Below are 22,777 nucleotides of genomic sequence, written 5' to 3' on the forward strand. Positions count from 1 at the left end.
CAGGGATAGGGGACATGGCACACGAGGGGACAGGGATGGGCGACATCGCACGGGGGGGACAGGGATGGGGACGCGGCACAGGGGCGGGGACATGGCACGGCGGGGACAGGGATAGGGACAGGGATAGGGACATGGCACAGGGACGAGGACACTGATGGGGACATCACACAGGGCTTGGGGGACAGTGATGTGGGACAGCGCACAGAGGGTTGGGATGGGGGACAATAATGGGGTGCGACGGTGGCACAGAGGACATTGCTGGGGAGGTGGCACAGGGGCTGGCATGGGGGCATTGATAGGGGGAGGATGTGATGGGGGCTGGGATAGAACGAGGGGTTGGGACGGGGGGGATTCTGCCTGGGGTGGGCATGGCACGGGGACGGGCTGGGGACACTGCGGGGAGGGGTGGGCATGGCACAGGGACGGGCTGGGGACACTGCGGGGAGGGGTGGGCATGGCACAGGGACGGGCTGGGGACACTGCGGGGAGGGGTGGGCATGGCACAGGGACGGGCTGGGGACACTGCGGGGAGGGGTGGGCATGGCACAGGGACGGGCTGGGGACACTGCGGGGAGGGGTGGGCATGGCACGGGGACAGGTTTGGGGCCACTGATGGGGTGGGACGGGGCTGGTGCGGGGGCGCAGCAAGGGGGGCATCGCAGGGGGTGTGGGGTGGGCAGCATCGGTGAGGGGAACCCCCGGGTCTGGCACGGGGGCACGAGCAGGGAAGGGGGCTGGGTGAGCTCACGCATGGGGTGGCACTGCCTGGGGACACTGCAGGGACAAGGGGACACCAGACGCGTGTCCCCCGTGCGGGCAGAGCACAGGCCCCCTCCGGCCTCCCCGGGGCACGGCCGGGGGTCAGAGCCGAGCTGGCACCGCTGTCCCTGGCACGGCGGCCCCGGGCCCTGCGCCCTGCCGGGTGCTGCCCTCGGCTCACCCCGCACGCAGCGTTTTGGCACCGGCCCTTCCCTCGCGGAGATTAAATCTCCCCCTCCGGGCCATGCTCTGCCAAGTGGAAAAATCCCAAAACAAGGCGGCTCGGAGCACAAAACCGCCCCCGCCCTGCGGGACACAGCGAGCAGATTGAGGGCTGGGGCACAGGGGTGACACGCACACCTCGGTGTCTGTGGGGGGACAGGGGTGACACGCACACCTCGGTGTCTGTGGGGGGACAGGGGTGACACGCACACCTCGGGGTCTGTGAGGGACAGGGGTGACACGCACACCTCGGTGTCTGTGGGGGCACAGGGGTGACACGCACACCTCGGGGTCTGTGAGGGACAGGGGTGACACGCACACCTCGGTGTCTGTGGGGGGCACAGGGGTGACACGCACACCTCGGTGTGGGGCACAGGGGTGACACGCACACCGCGGTGTCTGTGGGGGGCACAGGGGTGACACGCACACTTCGGTGTCTGTGGGGGGACAGGGGTGACACGCACACCTCGGGGTCTGTGAGGGACAGGGGTGACACGCACACCTCGGTGTCTGTGGGGGGCACAGGGGTGACACGCACACCTCGGTGTCTGTGGGGGGACAGGGGTGACACGCACACCTCGGTGTGAGGGACAGGGGTGACACGCACACCGCGGTGTCTGTGGGGGGCACAGGGGTGACACGCACACCGCGGTGTGGGGCACAGGGGTGACACGCACACCTCGGTGTCACCGCGGGAACCCTTCCTGTCAGCCCGGTCTCTCCTGGCACAGCTCCGTCCCCACGGTGTCCCGGAGCCCCCGAGGGGACAGGACACGGGCGGGGGCACAGAGCTGCAGCCTCGGGGGAGCTGCTCCGGGGGTGTGGGAGGAATGGAGGTGAGAATGGGAATGAGGGATCAGCTCAGCCTGGAAACGGCAGCAATTCCATCAAACCTTGGATCGTTTAGGTTGGAAAAGCCCTCGAAGCCCATCTAGCCAAGGCCACCGCTATCCCATGTGCATCCACGCGGTTTTAAACCCCTGCAGGGCTGGTTTGGGAATCGCTCCCCAAGTGAGGAGCGAAGGCAGCAGCGGGACGTTCCCTGCCGGTGGCCAGGGCGGTGTTTACAGCCCCTTTTGGGAAGGGTTATTCCCCATTTTCCCGCTGCCAGGGCCTGCCTGGGCACAGCCAGGGCCTGCAGGCTCCGCAGGGTGTGGGGCTCGGTGGCCCCGGGTCAGGAGCTTCGCTTGCCCCGGCACGCTGGGCCGGGCCTGGCAGGGACAATCCAACCCTGCCCGAACTTTGCTTTTCCCGGCCCGTTCCCCTCTGTGCTGCTGCAAGGAGCAGGGGCTGTTCCCTGGCAGGGTTACAGGAAGGACAAACGGGATTTAAAGTCCGGGAGCAACCTCCCCGTATCTCGGGTGCCCTTTTACCCCAGCCAAAAATCACAGCTCTGACATTGGCATCACCTTCCTTGTTCCTGCTGCGAGCCCGGGGCTTGGGAAGGGAACAGCGGCTGCTCCAGTGGGGAGAGGAACCGAATCGTGCCCGGAGCGCCGTGCCAGCGGGGCTGAGGCTCATTCCTGTGTCCCTGGCGTGTCCCTGTCCCGCCGCGGGGACAGGGGAGCCCCGAGGGGACAGGAAAGCCCCGAAGGGACAGTGTCCTCAGCCCTGGCTCAGGTGCCACCGCGGCAGCTTTAGGATCAAATATCCGAGTGTCCTCTGGCAGCTGCCAGCAGGGACACAAGGGTTCGAGCCTGTGCCCCATCTGTGTCCCCCGTGTCCCCCGGCAGCAGAGCCGGCTCCGTCCCGACCTTTCCCTGCCCTGCCCGAGCGCTCCCACCAAGAATAACAAATCAAGTGTTCCATCGATCCATTAATGTTGTTTTCATCTCGCTGCCTGGCCCTGGGCGCCGCAGGATCCCAGGGCAGCCGCAGCTGCTCTGGGCCTCCCCGGCCTCACAGGGAGGATTTCCTGCCCAAAGCCAGCCTGACCCTGCCTCGGTTTCCATCGGGCTCTGAGGGACACCCGAGCAGAGCACAGAGAGCCCCGGACACGAGGGGATGGAAAGTCGGGGCTGCCTCAGGGGGAGGCGGCAGCAGCTGAGATTCCCGAGCAGGGGAAGGAGGATTCTGCGGGAAGAGCCGGGTGTGAGCCCGGCCCCGCTGCCCGGGGAGCTCTGAGCTGCAGCCCCGGTGCTCGGGAGGGGATAAGGACGCGTCAGGCAGAGGGAGATGGGGCTGGGAAATGCGGGAACCGCAGCTCTCATCTGTGCCGGGAGAGCTCCACATCCCCCCGCATTGTGCAGTTCCAGATGTGCTGCCCTGGCTCCAGATGTTCCACCTGGGCCCAGACGAGACGAGCTGGCTCCAGATGCGCACGCTGGCCGTGCAGCCCCAGCTGTGTGCCCCGGGCATTGAGCACTCCCAGGACATCCCAAAGCTGAAATTCCCACTGAACCTGAACCCCCCAGTGCTGCTCGGGGTGTAACCACCCAAACCCAGCCGATCCTGCTGCCGCACAGGCACATGGCACACATTATACACATTACATACATTAAACACATTATATACATTACACACATTATATACATCACATAACCGCACCAGCCAGCAGGCTCCTGCTCTCCCTACCACAAAGATCCCCGTGGATCGGGCGAAGCCCGGAGCACCGGGGTTTGCTGGCAGGGGAGGCTCTGCCTTCCCCGGGGGTGAATTCTGCTCCCCGACGTTTCCTCCCCGAGGCAGAGGCGGGAGCAGTGCGGGGTTTCCTGTGGTTGCCGTGTCTAATGAGGTTAACACTGTTTTTGAGGTTTAACTCTTGAGGAGGCGAGGGAAGGAGGCGCCGGGCCGGGCTGTGGGAGCCGGGGGTGAAGAGCCCCGGAGCATCCCCGGAGCATCCCCGGAGCATCCCCGGAGCATCCCCGGAGCATCCCCGCGCTGGGAATGCGCTGCCTGCGACAGCTGGGGACAGCACGACCACCGAGGGGTGACACTCAGTGCTGGTGACAACACCTCCGTTCCTTAAGGAGTTTCCATCGGCAGGAGAAGCTCTTTCCCTGAGAGCACCCGGGACTCTGCCGTGCTCCGAGGACACAAAGCAGCCCCGGGGATGGGCTCGGCTCCACCAGGCTGAGCCCAAACGCTGCCGGGACGCCGAGGAGCCCCTTCCCGCCCCTTCCCTTCCCCTCGAGGGGACGCTGGGTTTCCCCAAGGACTGACTCACACCGGGAGGGAACTCGGCTGCTCTGTGCCCTCTCCCGGTGGTGCCACACGTCCTGAGCGCTGCCAAGGTAAGCATTGCCCGGCTCCCAGCCCCTGATTTCACCCTGCTGCTCCTCACCCGCTGCTCCTGCGTTTGTTTGTCCCTCCTGGCACAGCCCCGGGGAAGGTTCCGTGGGGTTTGGGTTGGCACCGCGGAGCAGCCTCTCCCTTCCTGCTGAATTCCCGTTTCCTCAGCCCTAGTGCACCAGGAGAGCAGCTCAAAGCCCAGCATCTCCAAATGGCCTCGTTCCTTTGGCTCTGGAGTCTGCAAACGCCTCTAAACTGGAATAAAAACACAAATGTGACTCCAGAGGAGGCAGAGCTGGGCTCATTCACAGCTCCCAGCCCTTCTCACAGGACCCCAATGCATTTTTTCACTTGCCCTGGTTTGCAGCAGGCTCGTGGGCACTTGGGAAGTGACAGCCTCTCTTTGTAGGTCAGGTAATAGGGAGGCACTTGAGGTTTGACTCACCCACGGTGAACGCTTGATCAGCCCCAAAACCAAACCAGGTCACCTCACCCCGCACGAGGAGCACCAGAGCACTCGCTGCTGCTGCTGTTGCTGCTGGCCTGCTTTGGGCTGAAAAACAGCGTTTTGAGGCTTTTACTGAGGACTCTGGCCTCCCTCCAGGGAAACTCGCCATTGCTGACTGCAGGTATTGCATGGGGAAGGGGGATGAGGGAGCATGGGCTCTGCTCAGCCCAGGCAGGAGAATGGGGGTGGCAGGGCTGGTTTGGGGTCCGCTCTGTGACCCCAGAGGGGCCTGGGGGTGCTGCAGCCACCCCAGCTCCAGGGGATGCCTCCAGGGGGATGGAAAGGAGCAATTGCCCCCCGGGAGCTGCATCTCCCTGCTCCTCACCAGTGTGTGCCGTGGGTGCTGCAGAGCCCTTCCGGCCCCAAACCCGGCCCCACGAGGCTGGCGAGGCTGGGATTGCTTTCCTGGCTTGTGGGAATTCTCCCAAAGAGGCTGTGGAGAGAGGCAAAGGGAGCAAGGGAAAATCCGAGCAGCAGTGGGGTGCAGGCACAAGGGTGGGAAGCATGGCCCGGGATTTTGGGGCTGTCTCTGGGCGTTCAGTGCTGGGAAGAGCCAGGCTCAGCCTGGGCAGGACCTGTGGAGAAGATGTGATGGAAACAGGGAGTTTCCATCCCATAAAAACGTGTCTGAGCAGCCCCAGGGATGGAGACTGCAGGACCAAAGCCCTCAGGGCAGCAGCCCCACTCTGACATTTAAAGAGCTTTTTTTATGTTAAATTGGAATTTCCTGATTTCCTGACCCCGTTGCCTCCTGTCCTGTCCCTGGGAGGAGTTTGCCTCGCTCCTCTTTACTCCTCATCAAACATCCATCCCCAAGGACCCTCCTCTCCAGGTTGAGCAGCTCCCCCAGCCCTTCCACACCCTCGGGGGGCTCATTCCAGATCTCCCCCAGCCCTTCCACACATCCCAGGTGCTCCCGACCCTCGGGGGGCTCATTGCAGCGCATCCCCATCTCCGCTGTGTCCCTGGGACCCCAGCCCCGCAGGCAGCACCCGGCGGGCTCTGGGCAGAGGGGCAGCACCCCCTGAGACCCCCGTCCCACCTTCTCCGGGGCAGGGCTGCTCAGCTCTCCCTGCCCAGAGCCCACATCCCTTTCCCCGGTCCCACATCCTCCCTGCAGGAATTTCTCCACGGTTTTTCGCTCCCCAGGCGATGCCGCAGCCCAGCCCATGGCGGGGCCGGGCCAGGCTTTGGTGCTGCCCGTCCTGCTCTGCTGCCTGTGCCCGGGTGAGTGACGGTGACAGGGACACCGGGATGGCACCCGAGCAGCGCCCCGGGCCCGCGGGGGGTTTGGGGTGGGAACGGGACAATCCCAGAGCTGTGGGGTTTGAGGGGAGCATTGCGGGAGGGGTCCCGTGCCCTGAGCTCCTTCCCCTTCCCTCCTCGGAGCGGGGACATTCCCAGGCTCCCGGGGCCATTCCCAGGGCCCTGCAGCCCCCGTGCCAGCTCTGCCCCCGTCCCTGCAGCCCCCGGGCTCAGCCCTGCCCTTTCCAGGAAGGGCAGATGGAGCCGATAGCGCCGAGAGCCGGCGCTGCTGCCGAGCTCCATCTGATAGGGAAGGGACGCGCCCCCGCCGCGCTAATCTGGGGGATCAGAGCTCTCGGGGCGCGGGTTTTTTCCCTGCACTCATTTAACGTTAGAGCGGCCCCGAGATGGGTGAAACCGGCGGAACGGGGCCGTTTCTGCTCGGCCGGGATGAGTCAGCGGGGCCGGGGCGCTGCAGCGGGGGCGGGGGGCGCATCCAGGCCTGGTTTGGGTGGGAGGGACCTGGAGCAGGGACAGAGCGCTCCCAGCCCTGTCCAGCCTGCCTTTGGGCATTGCCAGGGGTACAGGGGCAGCCACAGCTCCTCTGGGCACCCTCAGGGGGGACAATTTCTCCCCGGCATCACTCGTGCCTCAGTTTACCTGCATCCCACGGGGTTGAAGGTGAGCAGGGCGGGCTGTAATCCCCTGGCTGCAGGGCATCCCAGGGAGGGGATCCGCTCCCTGCCGAGCCCTGCAGCCCCGGGACAGCCCCGGGACAGCCCCGGGACAGATCTGGCATAGCCCACCCGCTTTGGCGCAGGTGCTGCGAACTTGACGTGCAACGGGCGCGTGTGGATCGAGCCCGAGCCCAGGCCCGTGGTGCTGCTGGGCTCCGACATCTCCATCGGCTGCGAGTCCTGGTTGGATTGCCCCTCGCCGCAGCAGCTCTTCATCTCCCTCAACTACAGCTCCCTGCTGGCCCTGCGCGACGGCGCCGAGCGCCTCCACCTGCCCCGCTTCCAGCTGCCCCTCGTCAGCGTCACCTGCTTCTCCCGCTGCGCCCAGAGACACCGCGTGGTGTGCGGCACCGAGATCCGGGCCGGCTGTGAGTGCCCCGTGTCCCCCCGTGTCCCCCCGGGGCCGGGCTGTGAGTGCCCCGTGTCCCAGAGCCGGGCTGTGAGTGCCCCGTGTGACCCCCTGTACCCCCGAGCCGGGCTGTGAGTGCCCCGTGTCCCCCCGTGTCCCCGAGCCGGGCTGTGAGTGCCCCGTGTCCCCCCCGTGTCCCCGAGCCGGGCTGTGAGTGCCCCGTGTCCCCCCCGTGTCCCAGAGCCGGGCTGTGAGTGCCCCGTGTGACCCCCTGTACCCCCGAGCCGGGCTGTGAGTGCCCCGTGTCCCCCCGTGTCCCAGAGCCGGGCTGTGAGTGCCCCGTGTCCCCCCGTGTCCCCCCGGGGCCGGGCTGTGAGTGCCCCGTGTCCCCCCGTGTCCCCCCGGGGCCGGGCTGTGAGTGCCCCGTGTCCCCCCGTGTTCCCCGAGCCCCGGGCTGTCAGTGCCCCGTGTCCCCCCCGAGCCGGGTGTGAGTGCCCCGTGTTGCCCCGTGTTCCGGGGCCGAGCCTCACCCGGGCTCGCCCCGCAGACCCCCCGGACCCCCCCGGGAACCTGAGCTGCGCCATCGCCGAGGGCTCGGAGCGCCTGCGGTGCCGATGGGAGCGGGGCCGGACCACGCACCTGCGCACCCGGCACAGCCTCCACCTGCGCAGGTGAGCCTCGGGGGTGACAGCCCCCGGTGACAGCCCCGGGGACAGCCCCCGGTGACAGCCCCATTGACAGCAGCCCTGCCGTGCCCCAGTTCCACTTCCTTCAGCTCACGTTTTGTCACCTCCTGCCCCAGAGCCGCACGCTCACCGCAGCGCCCTGGCTCACACCCCATCGAGCCCCACCGTGGGGAAGCTGCAGCTTCCAGCGGCTGGGGCTCCCTCTGGGGTAAGGAGAGGGTGACCCCAACACTGCCCAAACCCCAAAGCCCAGCCGAAGCAGAGGTGCTGGCTGCCACACAGTGTGCCACAGTCCCACCCTGGGATGCTCCCTGCCACCAAGGTCCCCACGGCACCACCTGGCATGTCACACCCCATCCCAAAATGTCATGGCTGGTCCCCATGGTAGCACCTGGCATGTCACACCCATGCCAGGATGCCGTGGCTGGTCCCCTCTCAGGCTATCAGTTCTCCTTTCTCAATTTTAAGGACATTAAATCCCATCATATGTCTCATCCCAAGCTTTGTGAGGAGAAGGGACAAAGCTCCTGCCGAAATTTGGAATCAAGCTGATCCATGCAGCCAGAAAGGAAGGAGTTCTTTTACCACTGTGAGAATACAAAAGCCCATCAGCAGTGTCAGGGAAGGGAATGAACTCCCAGCTTGCTTTAGGGGTGAAGTGTCAGGTTTGGGAGTGGCCATGCCAGCGGGGCTGTGGTGCTGGGATATGCACTGACAGGGCTGCCTTCTGCTTCCAGGGTGGTGGCACGGGATGAGGAGGATGAGGAGGAAGAAAAGACCTTCCCTGCAGACTCACCTGTGCTGCTGAGGGAGCTGCACAACGACAGCCAGTACTGGGTGTGGGTGCAGGCCAGCAACGCGCTGGGCACTGCCCGCTCTGCCCCTCAGCGCCTCAGCCTGCAGGAGCTCGGTACGGACATCCGTCCATCTGTCCATCCATCTGTCCCTCTATCTGTCCATCGGTCTGTCCATGTCTCCATCTATCATCCATCCATCCATCTGTCCATCTGTGTCTCCATCTATCATCCATCCATCCATGTCCCCATCTGTCCATCCATCCCTCTATTGATCCTTCCATCTCTCCATTATCCCTCCACCTCCGTCCGTCCATCCATCCGTCCATCTATGTCTCCATCTATTATCCATCCATCTGTCTGTCCATCCGTCCGTCCATCATCTATCCATTGATCCGTTCCATCCCTCCACTATCCTTCTACATCCATCCATCCATCCATCCATCCATCCATCCATCCATCCATCCATCCATCCATCCATGTCTCCATCTATCATCCATCCCTCCATCCATCCCTCCCTCCACTGATCCTTCTATCCCTCCGTTATCCCTCCACTCCATCCATCCCTCCATTGATCCCTCCATCCCTCCCTCTGTCCCCCCGTGAGCAGCATGGTGTGCTGCGGCCATGCCTGGCCTCCCTGCCCTGCTGTGTCACTCTGGGGACACCCCTGAGCCCAGGGACAGTCCCCACCCTGCTGTTCCCTGCTGTGCCCGCAGTGGTGCCCGCCCTGCCCGTGCCCACGGGCGCCGAGACCACGGACACGTCCCCAGCCATCACCACCACGCGCTGGAGGAGCCTCACGCGCCTGAGGGACGTGCACTGCCAGGAGAGGCACAGGGCCAGGGGCACCCCGACGTGGCACGTGAGACCCCAGACCCCCTCACTGCCCCAGTCCCGCTCCTGCTGCAGACCCCGCGGGCAATGGGAATATTTGGGGGTACTCCAGACTCACCCCTGGGCTCTGGTGTGCTCAAACGGGCACCCCCGGCCACAGGCAGGGGACAGCAGAGCTGATGCCACCTGGGGGGGACAGCAGATGGCCTCGTGGGCAGGGTTAGCTCAGCTTTCTGAGCGAAAAGACAGAATTCCAAATATTCCCAAACATTCCGCTCTGCAAGGACAAGGCACAAAATCCTGGGGATGCTCAGAGCACACCCCAGACAAAAAACCCCAAACCCACACTGGGGCAGGGATGGAAACTCCCTGAGTGCTGCCAGGGCTGAGCCTGGATCCCCGCTGCCACAGGAGCCCCAAAATCTCCGTGCTGGCACTCCCAGCGTGGCTGGGGGCTCTGGCTGTGCCACGCAAGGTGGCACCGGAGGGGACCGGGCGGGTCCCGCCCATCCCTGCCCATCCCGCAGGGGTGGCAGCAGGGACCCGCTGTGTCCCACTCCCCTGTCAAACGTGTCACCCGCAGTGTCCCTGTGCTTCCCTGGCAGGTGGAGCCGTGTGCCAAGGTGCCCCCGGAGGGTCCCCGCTGGCAGCACGAGCTGCAGAGCGACACCGAGTTCGTGTTCCAGGCCAGGTGCCGGCTCGGCAGCGCCCGCAGCCCCTGGAGCGCCTGGAGCCCCCCGTTCGTGTACCGCACCCCCGAGGCAGGTGGGCTCAGCGCCGGCGACACCCACGGTCCTCAGCGCCCTGCTTGCTGCCCTGGGGGGGAAAACCACATCAGCCGAGGTGTCGCGACAAATCGCGGTCACCCTGAGCCAGCTCCGCCCATCCGTGCCAGCTGCTGGCTTTGGCATGAGCCTGGCACGGATGAGCGAGGCAGCGCCGCCCTCCCGTGCCGGTGCCAGCGGGGAACGGGGCGGGCTCATCCCGAACAGAAGCGCCACCGCTGCTCTGCCAGCCGGTCGGGAGGGGCTGCGGGTGGGTGGGAGCCCCGGGTCCCCTCGGGGTGTCACGGTGTCACTCCCAGCGTCACCCCCGGTGTGTCACGCTGTCCCCTCGGTGTCACTCCCGGTGTGTCACTCGCGGCGTCCCCGCTCCTCCGCAGCCCCCGCCGCCGCTCCCGCCGTGTGGCGGCGCCTGGGCCGGTCCCTGCCGAACGGCAGCCACGAGGTGACGGTGTTGATCAAGGTACGGGCTCGGGGCGGCCTCGGCTCCGCCGCTCCTCCCCGGGCAGCGCCGGTGCCGCCTCCCTGCGGAGCCCGCGGGGACGGCGGGACAGGGCCAGCCCGGCTCGGAGCCACATCCCCATCCCCGTAAAGGTGTCACAGCCGGGTGTGGGCTCAGATCCCCGATCCCGGCCGGGTGTGGGCTCAGACCCCCCGATCCCGGCCGGCTGTGGGGGTGTCAGACCCCCCGATCCCGGCCGGCTGTGCCGGTGTCAGACCCCCCGATCCCGGCCTCTCTCGCCCCCGCAGCCGCTGTCGGCCCGGGATGCCCGCGGGAGGATCCTGGGCTACGCCGTGAGCGCGGAGGGCCCCGCGGGAGCGCTGTGGCCGCTGTGCCTCACCGCGGGCACCGAGTGCTCGCTGCTGGTGCCGCCCGGAGCCCGCAGCCTCCTCGTCACCGCCCGCAACGCCAAGGGCGCCTCCAGCCCCGCCAGCATCCCTCTGAACTGGGCGGCAGCTCCGCAAGGTACGGGGGCACCGCCGGCACCGACCCCGCCCCAGGGAAACGCTGGATTTGGCACCGGGAGAGCCCTGGCACAGCTCTGCCCGCTCCACCGGGGGCGCAGAGCCCTCCAGACAGGTTCCCTGGAGCTGCTCCCCAGCTGGATGTGAATCATGGAATTCTGGAGTGGTTTGGGGTTGAGAGGGACCTTAAAGCCCAGCTGATTTCATTGTCCCATGGCAGGGACACCTCCCACTGTCCCAGGCTGCTCCAATGTCCAGCCTGGCCTCGGGCACTGCCAGGGATCCAGGGGCAGCCACAGCAAATCTGGGAATTCCAGCCCAGCCCCTCTCCACCCTGCCAGGGAACAATTCCCAATCTCCCACCCATCCCTGCCCTCTGGCAGTGGGAGCCATTTCCTGTGTCCTGTCCCTCCACCCTTGTCCCCAGCCCCTCTGCAGCTCTCCTGGAGCCCGTTCAGGCTCTGGAATCTCAGCCCTTCACCTCCCAAGGCTGCAGCAACAAACTCATTTTTAAGTTAGCCCTGTCCGTGTTGGCTGGCAAAGCAAAGGGTGCCAGGCTGCTCCTGGGAGCTGGGTCCTTGCAAACTGAAAAAGAAGGGGGGAAAAAATCCTTTTAAATCCTTTTAGGGCCACCTTATGGTCCCTGTGCCCCAAGGTGTGGTTTCCCCCCACAACCACGTTTTGCTCGTTTTGCTCGTTCCGAAAAACGTGTCTGAATGAGCAATGGGAGGGGAAAGTCCCATTCAGGCTGAGGACAAACACATGACTAAAAGGAAACTGAAGAGAAATAAGGTGGAAAAACCTCTCTCGACTCTGATGCTTATCAGAACCCTGCACGTTTCTGGTAAGCAGGGACAGCTGAAGCATTTCAGAGCTGAGGGTGCGGGGCTTGCAAGCACAGAGTTCCACATCTGGCTGGGGAGGAGCACAGCGGGAGGGCCACGGGCACCTGGGCTGTGCCAGGCACAGGGCAGGGACTGTCCCCATGAAGGAGAGTGAGGGGCTGGAGAGTGCCCAGGGCAGGGAATGGAGCTGGGCAGGGGCTGCAGAATCCCTGAGGGAGCTGGGCAGGGGCTGCAGAATCCCTGAGGGAGCTGGGCAGGGGCTGCAGAATCCCTGAGGAGCTGGGCAGGGGCTGCAGAATCCCTGAGGGAGCTGGGCAGGGGCTCAGCCTGGAGCAAAGGAGGCTCAGGGGCCCTTGTGGCTCTGCACAGGAGGGGACAGCCCAGGGAGCGGGCTGGGAACAGGGACAGGAGCAGAGGGAACGGCCTCAGGGTGAACATTTGGGAACATTTGGGACACACAGGTGCCCAGGGCAGGGGTGAATCCCCATCCCTGGAGGGATTCAAAAGCCACATGGATGTGGCACTTGGGGACATGGGACAGTGGTGGCCTTGATCTTTAAGGTCTTTTCTAACCTGAATAATTCTATTATATATATATATATATATATATGTGTGTGTGTGTGTGTGTGTGTGTTTATATACAAACCCACCATATTCTGTAATTCCCTGCTCACCCTTCAGCTTTCAAACCCCTCCAGGAAAGCCACATTTCCCCTGGGCTGGGCTGACCCTCCCCGGTCCCCAAGGATGGGTTTGGGCTGTTTGAGTTGCCCCTGCCCCGTTTCCCCACAGAGTTCCCGGCCCCGGAGGCGCTGGAGGTGCAGCAGGAGCAGCAGAGCAGGGCCCTGGTGCGGTGGCAGCGCCCCCAGCCCAGCCAGAGCCCCCTGCTCTGGTTCATCCTGGAGTGGGTGTCCGGCCCCCAGCACGGCCTGCAGGAGCAGCACAGCTGGGAGAGAATCCCAAAACACCAAACTCACACCTACATCCCAGGTGGGACAGCCCAGGAACCCCCTTCTGCTGGGCACTGCTCCTCAGGACCTTAGAAATCCAAATCAGGCTGTAAATGTGGATTAGATTATAAATCCAAATCAGACTGTAAATCTGGATTAGATTATAACTCCAAATCAGACTATAAATCTGAATTAGATTATAAATCCAAATCAGACTATAAATCTCAATTAGATTATAAATCCAAATCAGACTATAAATCCAGATTACATTATAAATCCAAATCAAACTATCAATCAGGATTAGATTAGAAATCCAAATCAGAGCATAAATCCAAATTAGATTATAAATCCAAATCAAACTATCAATCTGAATTACATTATAAATTCGAATTAGATTATAAATCTGAATCAGACTATCAATCAGGATTAAATTATAAATCCAAACCAGACTATCAAGGCAGCTTCATTTGAGTTTGAGCCCCTGCCCACTTTTTTGGGGGAGGGAGTGGGGCCATGGAGAGTCCTTAGAGAAGGAGGGGAGGGAAGCAGCTGGAGATGTGAGGGCAGACAGTGGGATTTGGGTCCCTGGGTGAAGATCACAGGGGAAGGAGGGGATGGGGAGGGAAAGAAAATTAATTAAATGCATTCATTATTTAATGAATTAAAAACGAGCTGGTGGGCCAGGAACGACCCCAGACCCTCAAGGGGTAACTCAGCTGCTGTCACCGCTCAGTAGCCAGCCCCTGGCCCAGCCCAGCAGACAAAATGCCCATTTTGAAGGTAAATCTGTGCTTTGCCGGCAGGGACAGCGGCTCCGCGGCAGGCGCGGCTGTACGCGGTGTATCCCGGCGGGATCAGCGCTCCCCGCTCCAGCCCAGGTGAGCCTGACGGGGGAAACATCCCTGGGGCTGGGAACGGCGCAAACCCTCCCGCCCAGCACGGCAAGGAAAGGATAAAATGCATTTAACCAATGGACTGGTGTCAGACCCGTCTCCAGCTGGTGTTTGCTCCTACCGAGCAGGGCAGGAAAGGATAGAACACATTTAATCGATGTACTGGTGTCAGACCCATCTGCAGCTGGTCTTTGCTCCCTGCACAGACCCAGAACCTCATTTCCCATCAGCAGAGGCACCTGCGGGGTCGTTGTCCCTTTCTGGGGCAGAAAAGTGAGTTTGCACATGCAGAACTCACAGTAAGATGTTGCAGATAAACCAAAATCCAGCACAGAGCTTTTCCAGGGAGCAGCTGGGCAGAGCCAGCCTGCCCTTCCTACCTGGAGTCACAGAGCCTTGGGGGGGGGGGGGACATCTGCAGCTGGGTCAGTGCTGGGAAGGGTTTGGGGAAGGAAGGAAAACCTCATTTCCAGCACTGGGGTGGCTTTGTGCACCCTCAGAGCTGCGCAGGAGGGTGAGGCCAAGCTGTGACACCAGAGCAGGGTCTGAGCCCCAGAGCTGCCCCAGCCCAGCCCAGCCCAGCTGGGGCTGAGGGCCAGGGCTGGCCTTAAATAGAGCCCACCCTGGGGCCAGGTGGGGCTGGGCAGGACCATCAAGGGCTGTCAGAGCCCAAAGTACCTGCAGGTGACACCTGAGGGGACACCCGAGGGTGTCCCCAGCTCCTGGCTCTGATGCCACCTGAGATGGGCCCTCTGCAGCTGCTCAGGGGTTTCTCCTGTGCCAGAGCAGCCCCGTGGCCCTGCAGGAGCCCCTGGAGCAGGGCAGCTGCTCCCAGGAAACGCAAGCAGACGTTCCTAGATGGGTGTCCCGGGTTGGCCCTGGGTGCTGTCCGCGGGGCAGGACCCTTCCCTGTGGCTCCAAATCAGGGACAAGGGATCCCGAGGGAATTGCTGAACTGGCCAGGATCAGAGGGAATCGCTGAACTGGCCAGGATCAAAGCTGGCTGCTTATCTCAGCAGAAAGAGGCTTCTTGCCATGGCAGGGCCTCCAGCTGCAGATCTTCCCTCACTGCATGGAAATAATCAGGAAATTCATTCCCAAGGGGTGCAGGCACTTTGGGAATCACAGAATCCCACAATGGGCTGGGTTGGAATTGACCTCAAATCCCATCCAGTGCCACCCCTGCCATGGCAGGGACACCTCCCACTGTGCCAGGCTGCTCCAGCCTGGCCTGGGACACTCCAGGGATCCACAACTTCTCTGGAAAAGATGTTAACAACCTGGGAGTGCTTGTGGAAAATGATGGAGCTCCCCAGGGGGACTAAATCCTTGTTTAGAGTGCTGAGGGCAGGGAGGGATGTGCGGGGAAGAGGTTCTGTAGGTGGGGACAGGATTGATCAACATCTCATTTAATTGTGGGGATGATGTGGAGAGCCCAGCAGAGCTGGAGTTACTCATTGCTTCAGGGAGCTAAATTGTCCTTGTTACACCATTATTTATTTTTCTCAAAAGATAGAACCAAGGCAGGTTTGGTGTCACCCAGAGCCCTCTGAAGGAACCACAGACATTTTTTCCCTCTCTCTGTTCCAGCCCCTGCAGAGGAGTCGCTCCTGGGCAGCATCTACAGCGAGATGTCCCAGGGTAAGGAGGGCAGCTCTGCCTTGCTGGGCCAAGCTTTGTCCTGTGTGGCAGCTCTGCCTTGCTAGGCCAAGCTTTGTCCTGTGTGGCAGCTCTGCCTTGCTAGGCCAGGCTTTGTCCCGTGGGAGCTCTGCCTTGCTGGGCCAGGCTTTGTCCTGTGTGGCAGCTCTGCCTTGCTGGGCCAGGCTTTGTCCCGTGGCAGCTCTGCCTTGCTGGGCCAGGCTTTGTGCTGTGGCAGCTCTGCCTTGCTGGGCCAGGCTTTGTCCTGTGTGGGAGCTCTGCCTTGCTGGGCCAGGCTTTGTGCTGTGGCAGCTCTGCCTTGCTGGGCCAGGCTTTGTGCTGTGGCAGCTCTGCCTTGCTGGGCCAGGCTTTGTGCTGTGTGGGAGCTCTGCCTGGCTGGGCCAGGCTTTGTGCTGTGGCAGCTCTGCCTGGCTGGGCCAGGCTTTGTGCTGTGGCAGCTCTGCCTTGCTGGGCCAGGCTTTGTGCTGTGTGGGAGCTCTGCCTGGCTGGGCCAGGCTTTGTGCTGTGGCAGCTCTGCCTGGCTGGGCCAGGCTTTGTGCTGTGGCAGCTCTGCCTTGCTGGGCCAGGCTTTGTGCTGTGGCAGCTCTGCCTTGCTGGGCCAGGCTTTGTCCTGTGTGGGAGCTCTGCCTTGCTGGGTCAGGCTTTGTCCTATGGGGGGTTTAACCCAGGCAGCTCCTGGCAGTGGGAATTGAGAGCTCCCAGATGCTCTGGGTTCTCATTCTCAAGGTTGTTTATTGTTCCTTATCTATAAAACTCTCTCTCCTGTCCAGCTGAGGTCTGTTCAGCAGCACAGACAGAGGCACTCTGCCTGCCACCAGGGCAGTGTTATCTTTTATACTAAAAACTACCTGTACAATATTTACCATAACTTCCCAATACCCATCACCTATGTCAGACAGTGAGCTTCTACTCTAAACCAATCCCAAAGTGCCACCATCACAGCAGGAGATGGAGGCCAAGAAGAAGAAGGAGAAAGGCTGGACGCAGATTCCTCCATCTTACCCCTTGGACACCCATTCTAAAAACCCTAAAAAAAAATCTCTTTTTCACTCTGTGACAAACTATTTTTCTACTTAAACTCTTTTGACTTGTAATCCTTCATACAAGGTTGGTAATTGTTTTTCCATGGATCAAGACCAAAGGCACAGGGTCCTTGGGCTCTGTGCTGAGGCCTCTGAGCCCCCTGGGCAGGGGCTGGAGCCCTCCAGGGCAGCCAGAGGGATTTCCTGGGTTCCAACAAGAGCCAATAAAGGAGTTTTTCCCCAAGTGCAGGGAAGGATGAGCAGCACCCACAGAATGCAAGCTTTGAGTTCTGCTCTCTACCGAGGCTAAAACACGATGCCCTGTCCAAGGGGGAGGTGTCAAACCCAGGAAATATCGAATTAACCCATGCAGGAGGCTGACTCCACCCTGCAGCTGGGACCAGGGACGTGTTTCAGCATTTCCCACCCTTCTGGGGATGCTCAGCTTGCACATCCTCTGGTAAAGGTCACGGGTCTGTTTCAGCTCCTAAACCAAAAGCAAAACCAGCCCAGGCTGAGGAATTCACGTCAGCACTTCTGGGGCAGGAAATGGTGAATGGTGAATGGTGAGTGAGTGCAGCCCCCAGGCCGTGACCTCCTCCCTTCCACCCCCTGCAGATGATGACATCCGAGTTTTCCTGGGACTGAGCCTCAGCGTGGTCGGATTATCCGTTCTTTTTGCAGTTGTGATGTTTAAAAAGTCAGTCAGGAAAAGGTATTCCTTTCTCCTCCATGTCTTCTTCCCTTATTCCCAATTCAGAATTTTTTACCCCTTTTTTGGGGGAGGGTGTTTGAGGGTTTGGGGGGATTTTGGGGGAGGTTTTGTGGTTTCTTTTTTTCTTTTTTTTTTTTTTTCTTTTTTTTTTTTTTTTTTTTTTTGTACATAGAAGAAATATAAAATTTCTTCTGGGATGTTTTAAAATCAACTACAGAGTCCCTTTCAACTCAGCCTGAGGGCAATATCACACATTTATCATATGAAAGGACTTTCTGGTGCTCTACAGTAAGGCAGGGACCAACAAAAAACCAGTCAAATATACATGAAATTGGTGAAATTTAAGAATGGGGAACCCAGAGTTTCCAAGGCTGGGTGTTCTTCATGTGTCCTTCCCACCCAGAGAGTTTCATCCTGCATGAGGAATATCTGAATAACACACTACAGTAACATTTGGGGTTTGTTTTTGCCTTTTGTGAAGGGTTAAGGCCGTCCTCGTGTCCCTCTTGCCAAGGTGGATGTTTGAGGACTTTCCCCACATGGAGAACAGCACTGTGGTGAAGTCACTCCAGGTGAGGGCAGGGTTATCTCCTGGCTTTGCTTCCCCTCAGATTAAAGCTGGGCTTTACAGAATTATCCAGGTTGGAAAATCCCTCTGAGACCATTGAGTCCAACCACCCCCAGCACTGCCAAGGCCAACACTGCCCCATGTCCCCAAGTGCAACATCCATGGGGATTTAAAATCCCTCCAGGGCTGGACAGCCCGTTCCACACAGACATTTTCCCAAAAATCCAGCCCAAAACTCCCCTGGCACGACTTGAGGCCATTTCCTCTGGTAACATTCCCTGTTAGCTGGGAGAGGGCAGCTTGTGTGAGATCAGGGATGGGATGGAGGAGCAGGGCTGGGATGGATGGAGGAGCAGGGGTGGGATAGATGGAGGAGCAGGGATGGGATGGAGGAGCAGGGATGGGATGGAGGAGCAGGGATGGGATGGATGGAGGAGTAGGGATGGGATGGATGGAGGAGCTGGGATGGGATGGATGGAGGAGCTGGGATGGGATGGATGGAGGAGCAGGGATGGGATGGAGGAGCAGGGATGGGATGGATGGAGGAGCTGGGATGGGATGGAGGAGCAGGGATGGGATGGATGGAGGAGCTGGGATGGGATGGAGGAGCAGGGATGGGATGGAGGAGCTGGGATGGGATGGAGGAGCTGGGATGGATGGAGGAGCAGGGATGGGATGGATGGAGGAGCAGGGCTGGGATGGATGGAGGAGTAGGGATGGGATGGAGGAGCAGGGCTGGGATGGAGGAGCTGGGATGGGATGGAGGAGCTGGGATGGATGGAGGAGCAGGGATGGGATGGATGAAGGAGCAGGGCTGGGATGGAGGAGCTGGGTTGGGATGGATGGAGGAGCTGGGATGGGATGGAGGAGCTGGGATGGGATGGATGGAGGAGCAGGGATGGGATGAAGCAGCAGGGCTGGATGAAGGTGGCACAGCTATCCTCATTTCCCAGGACAAGGCTGATTTCCCCAGTGCCAGCCTCCAGGAGCCCTTCCTGGACCCCGCAGTCTCCGATGTCCAGGAGGTGCCAGCGCAGGAGCGGCCCCAGCGCCGGGACCCCGAGGCCAGGGCAGGGGTGGCCGAGCCCAGGGAGGTGCCCGGGAGCGTGGTGGCCCCCAGGAGCCCGGCCCCAGGGCAGCTGGGTGCCTACAAACCCCAGCTCTCCGACGGGAACACTTTGGGGTACGTGGCTGCCGGAATCTGCCCGGCGCAGCCACCCGCGCCCATCCCACAGCCAGAGCTGGGAATCTTCTCCCAGGATTACACCAGCCCCGTCCCCCAGCTGTGGGACACGCAGGGAGGGACCCCCCAGCTGTGCCTGCTGGACAAGATCAACCTGGTGCTCAACAGCAGCCTGGAGTTCCCTGTACACGGACACGGATCCGTCCCGGAGCAGCGCTGGGAGCCCGGCCCCGAGCAGATGCTGGTGCCCGAGGAGCTGCTGTCCTGCCTGAGGGCCACCAACAGGGACCCTGCATCCCACACAGCCCGGCAGGGCTGCCCTGAGGGCAGCTGGGACTGGGGATAAACCTGGAGCAGGGACACAGGCGGTGTCAGCACCGGGATGGCCAATGGCAGAGCCAGAGCAACGCTCCCCGCTGGAATTCTGCCTTCTTACTCCACTGCAGCTTCTTGGGGCTGCCTGGGAATCCTGGGCCAGCAAACCCCAGTTTTAACCTTACCTCACACTGGCAGAAGCAAAAAATCCCATAAAGCTTGGATTCCTGGGATGCAATCAGGAGATTCCTGCAGGGTGAAATATCTTCAATTACTGCTCAGCATCGTCCTCTTGTTACGGGTTTGGAGCACTTCCTTCCCAAGGGTTCGGGACATTTCATTCCCAAAGGGTTGGAGCACTTCATTCCCAAAGGGTTGGAGCATCTCATTCCCAAATGTTTGGAGCATTTCATTCCCAAGAGATTGGAGCAGTTAATTTTCAAAAGTTTGGAGCATTTCATTCTCAAATGTTCGGAGCATGGCCTTACCAATTGTTTGGAGCACTCCATTCCCAATTGTTTGGAGCACTTCATTCCCAAAGGTTTGGGGCACTTCATTCCTGGAGTTAATTGCAGCTAAAATGGATATAAAAGTCCCCCAGACATCCTGGAAGAGATGTGGAAAGTATTTTGGGATTGCTCCTGATGAACAGACCCTGCATCAAGAAGGATTTATGTGTCACACTGGTACCAACAACATGGAACCAAGAACATGGAATATTTTCTGTATTTAATTTTCCTCCCATTCCCAATAAAACCCCACTCGGGTGAGAACACACCTCCACCTCCTGCCAGGCTGATTTCAAACCCCTCTGAAGTGGTCACTGGCCAAGCCCTTCTCTTTGGGTGAGGGATTTATCATCTCACAGCACCCTGTCACCCCTCAGCCTGGCTGTGGGAAGGGCAGTGTGGCACAGGAAAATGGGATTTATCTGGCTCATGAGCATGGATTTGGATCTTTGGTAAAACACAGCAGCTGCCTTCCTTCAGCAGCCCTAAAACCATCTCCAGGTGTTCTGGGACTTACAAAATATTCCCATTTTTTTTTCCTATTGTTTTTCCTATGCACTGTGAGCATTTCTCCATCAGCTGCTACACAAATGGATTTATTTTGTTGCTTGTCCTCAGCACTCCCAATCCCCCTGGTGTGCTGCGCTGGTTCCTCCCTGCCCAGCAATCTGTCACAGTGTCCAGAGGAGCAGTGACCAGCAAGGAGGGGAGGATTCCCCCTCAGAAGCAGCAAACCAGCACAGAAATGGGAGTGTGGCAGGGCAGGGAGCCCAGAATTGAATAAATTGAATTAGAGAGTGCTGCTGGAGCAGGAAGGAAGTTGTACAAGAACACCACAGGACTCTGAGCAGCCCAAGCGTGAGGAGGGGAAGGGTTTTTTGCAGAGTCCACATCCTGGGGCTTGTGCTGCTCCTTCACCTGAGCTGCAAAACCTGGGGGGGAGTTGTTCCCCAGCCAAACAGGGCTGGTGCTGCCCTCCAGGAGCTGCTGGGTGCATTCCCAGCCCCAGGAATCCTGAAAATCCCCCTGGGCAGAGCAGCACAGCTCCTGCATTCCCAGGAGCGGGGCAGGGATGGAGAATTCCCAGCTCCCAGCATGGATGGACACCAGAGAACCACCAGTGCCACCCTGCCCTGATCCCTGAGAGATACAGGGAATATTTCTGCTTATAAAGGGAATATTTCTGCTACAGGGAGTATTTCACAGGTGCCCAGAGCAGCAGTGGCCAAGGACACTGGGGCTGGAGCAGCCTGGGACAGTGGGAGGTGTCCCTGCCATGGCAGGGTGGCACTGGGTGGATTTAAGGATTCCCAAACCATTCTTGGATTCTGTGATCCCAAACCCCATCCCAGGATGCTCCAAGCCCCAACCAGCCTGGCCTGGAGCATTTCCAGGGATGGGGCTTCCCATTAATCCCATCACAGTCACTCCCAACTGATTTATTTTGACTTCTCAGGGTTCCCTCCTTCCCTCAAATATTCCAAACCCCCTCATTTTTGGTATCAGGATTTTGTATCCCCTGTTTTAAGCTCGGTTTTACCATTGGCAGTCAGATCCAGTGGCAGAGATTCCCTCTTGTTGTTTATCAGCTCAGGAATGAATTCCATGATTTTCAGGACCCACAGAGATGCACCACGGTGCTGTCTCATCATCACCAAAGTTCTAAAAAAAAATATTTTTTTATAAAGAATATTTCTTTTAAAAACATTTTTTTTATATATAAAGGGAAGGAGGGAACAAGTTAAAAGGAACAAGGAATTGGGTGCAGGCAGCTCAGGGGGGTTGGAGAGCAGAGAGAGGCACTCACTCCTGCTCTGAACTCCAGATGAGTTTTATCGATTAAAATATTAAAAAGATAAAAAATATAAAATTATCTTACAGAGAAGCTAAAATGAGAGTGGATGTGCCTCTGGATGAGCCCCTTACTCTGAACAAAAATTCAATTTTTTATCTCTGGTGTCTGTGTCTACCAGGGGGAGTTCAAGGTGCAAGGAGGTCCCAGCACCCCCAGGGATCAGCCAGAGGCTCCCCTGTGGGATTTGTTCACCTCCCCAAAAAGTCAGCCTGCAAATTATTGAACCTGAAACGAGACTGAAGAAGCAATAAATAAATTTAACACATAATAAACGGTGTATTAATGTGCATCTGAGCTGCGGTTTTAAACCCTTTGTGTCATTGCCATGCAGGAGGAGTGGAATTCATTCTGTTTGAGCTTGGCAGCACAGAGAGCCGGGTTTAGGCTCAGCTTAGTCACCAACCCATGGCGTCACTTCATTCGTTCCTTATCTACAGAGTCTGGGTTCCTGCAGCTGGCAAAGCCTCAGCACCAAAGGCCAAAAACCCCTTAAACCCCTTGGGAAGAGCAGCAGGAGGTGACAGAAACCTGCTCTGAGTAACCTGGTGCCGCTGGGTTCACTCTGTGTCTGCACCTGCCCACCCCGCCAGCGCCTGGCTGTCAGTGAAATGTGGAGAGATTGTGCCTGATAAAGGCACTGCAGGGCTAAAATTGGATTCCAGGCAGGGAGGTTTCACAGAGCTCAGTAACACCCAGGCCTCGGGGGATTTCTGAGCACACAGGGTGCAGATCAAAGCCCAGATTGTGACCCGGGCTCTGCAAAGCTGCAGAGAGAAGTGCCTGGCTCAGCAGAACCCTGCTGAAAACCTGTCAGGGCAAAGCCAGCAGCAGCTGGGGCGGCCCCGCAGCAAAACTGGGGATAATCCTTAAAAATGATGGGATTTGGGGGAGCCTCTGCCATCCCTGAGCCTCTGTGGGGTTTGGGGAGGAGGGTGAGCAGCCCTGCCCAGGGCTGAGCTCAGACTGAAACCAGGCTGGTGACTCAGAGCAGGGGATGTGAGAGGGCAGGCTGTGGCTGGGTCTCACCAGGCTCCACATCAGTGCCAGCCCTCAGTGCCACCTTCCCATGAGGGCAAATCCCATGGGAATGGCACTGGGAGAGCCCTGGGAGCAGGGCTGGGATGGAGGAGCAGGGATGGGATGGATG

General features: G+C 60.0%; 1 protein-coding gene across 1 annotated transcript; it reads left to right on the forward strand.

The window, feature by feature from the left end:
• Window positions 1-4,652: 4,652 nt before the first annotated feature.
• On the forward strand, window positions 4,653-19,297 carry IL23R (interleukin 23 receptor). The gene is given in 15 exon segments (XM_058808097.1): window positions 4,653-4,841; window positions 5,870-5,947; window positions 6,786-7,070; window positions 7,599-7,735; window positions 8,494-8,647; window positions 9,251-9,396; window positions 9,974-10,133; window positions 10,531-10,613; window positions 10,901-11,117; window positions 12,754-12,951; window positions 13,715-13,789; window positions 15,395-15,445; window positions 17,104-17,200; window positions 17,682-17,772; window positions 18,722-19,297. Coding segments are annotated over 14 exon segments (2,328 nt in total). The 5' UTR covers window positions 4,653-4,841; window positions 5,870-5,889.
• Window positions 19,298-22,777: the final 3,480 nt, after the last annotated feature.

This window comes from Ammospiza caudacuta, chromosome 7 (assembly GCF_027887145.1).
Source record: "Ammospiza caudacuta isolate bAmmCau1 chromosome 7, bAmmCau1.pri, whole genome shotgun sequence".
Lineage (NCBI taxonomy): Eukaryota > Metazoa > Chordata > Aves > Passeriformes > Passerellidae > Ammospiza > Ammospiza caudacuta.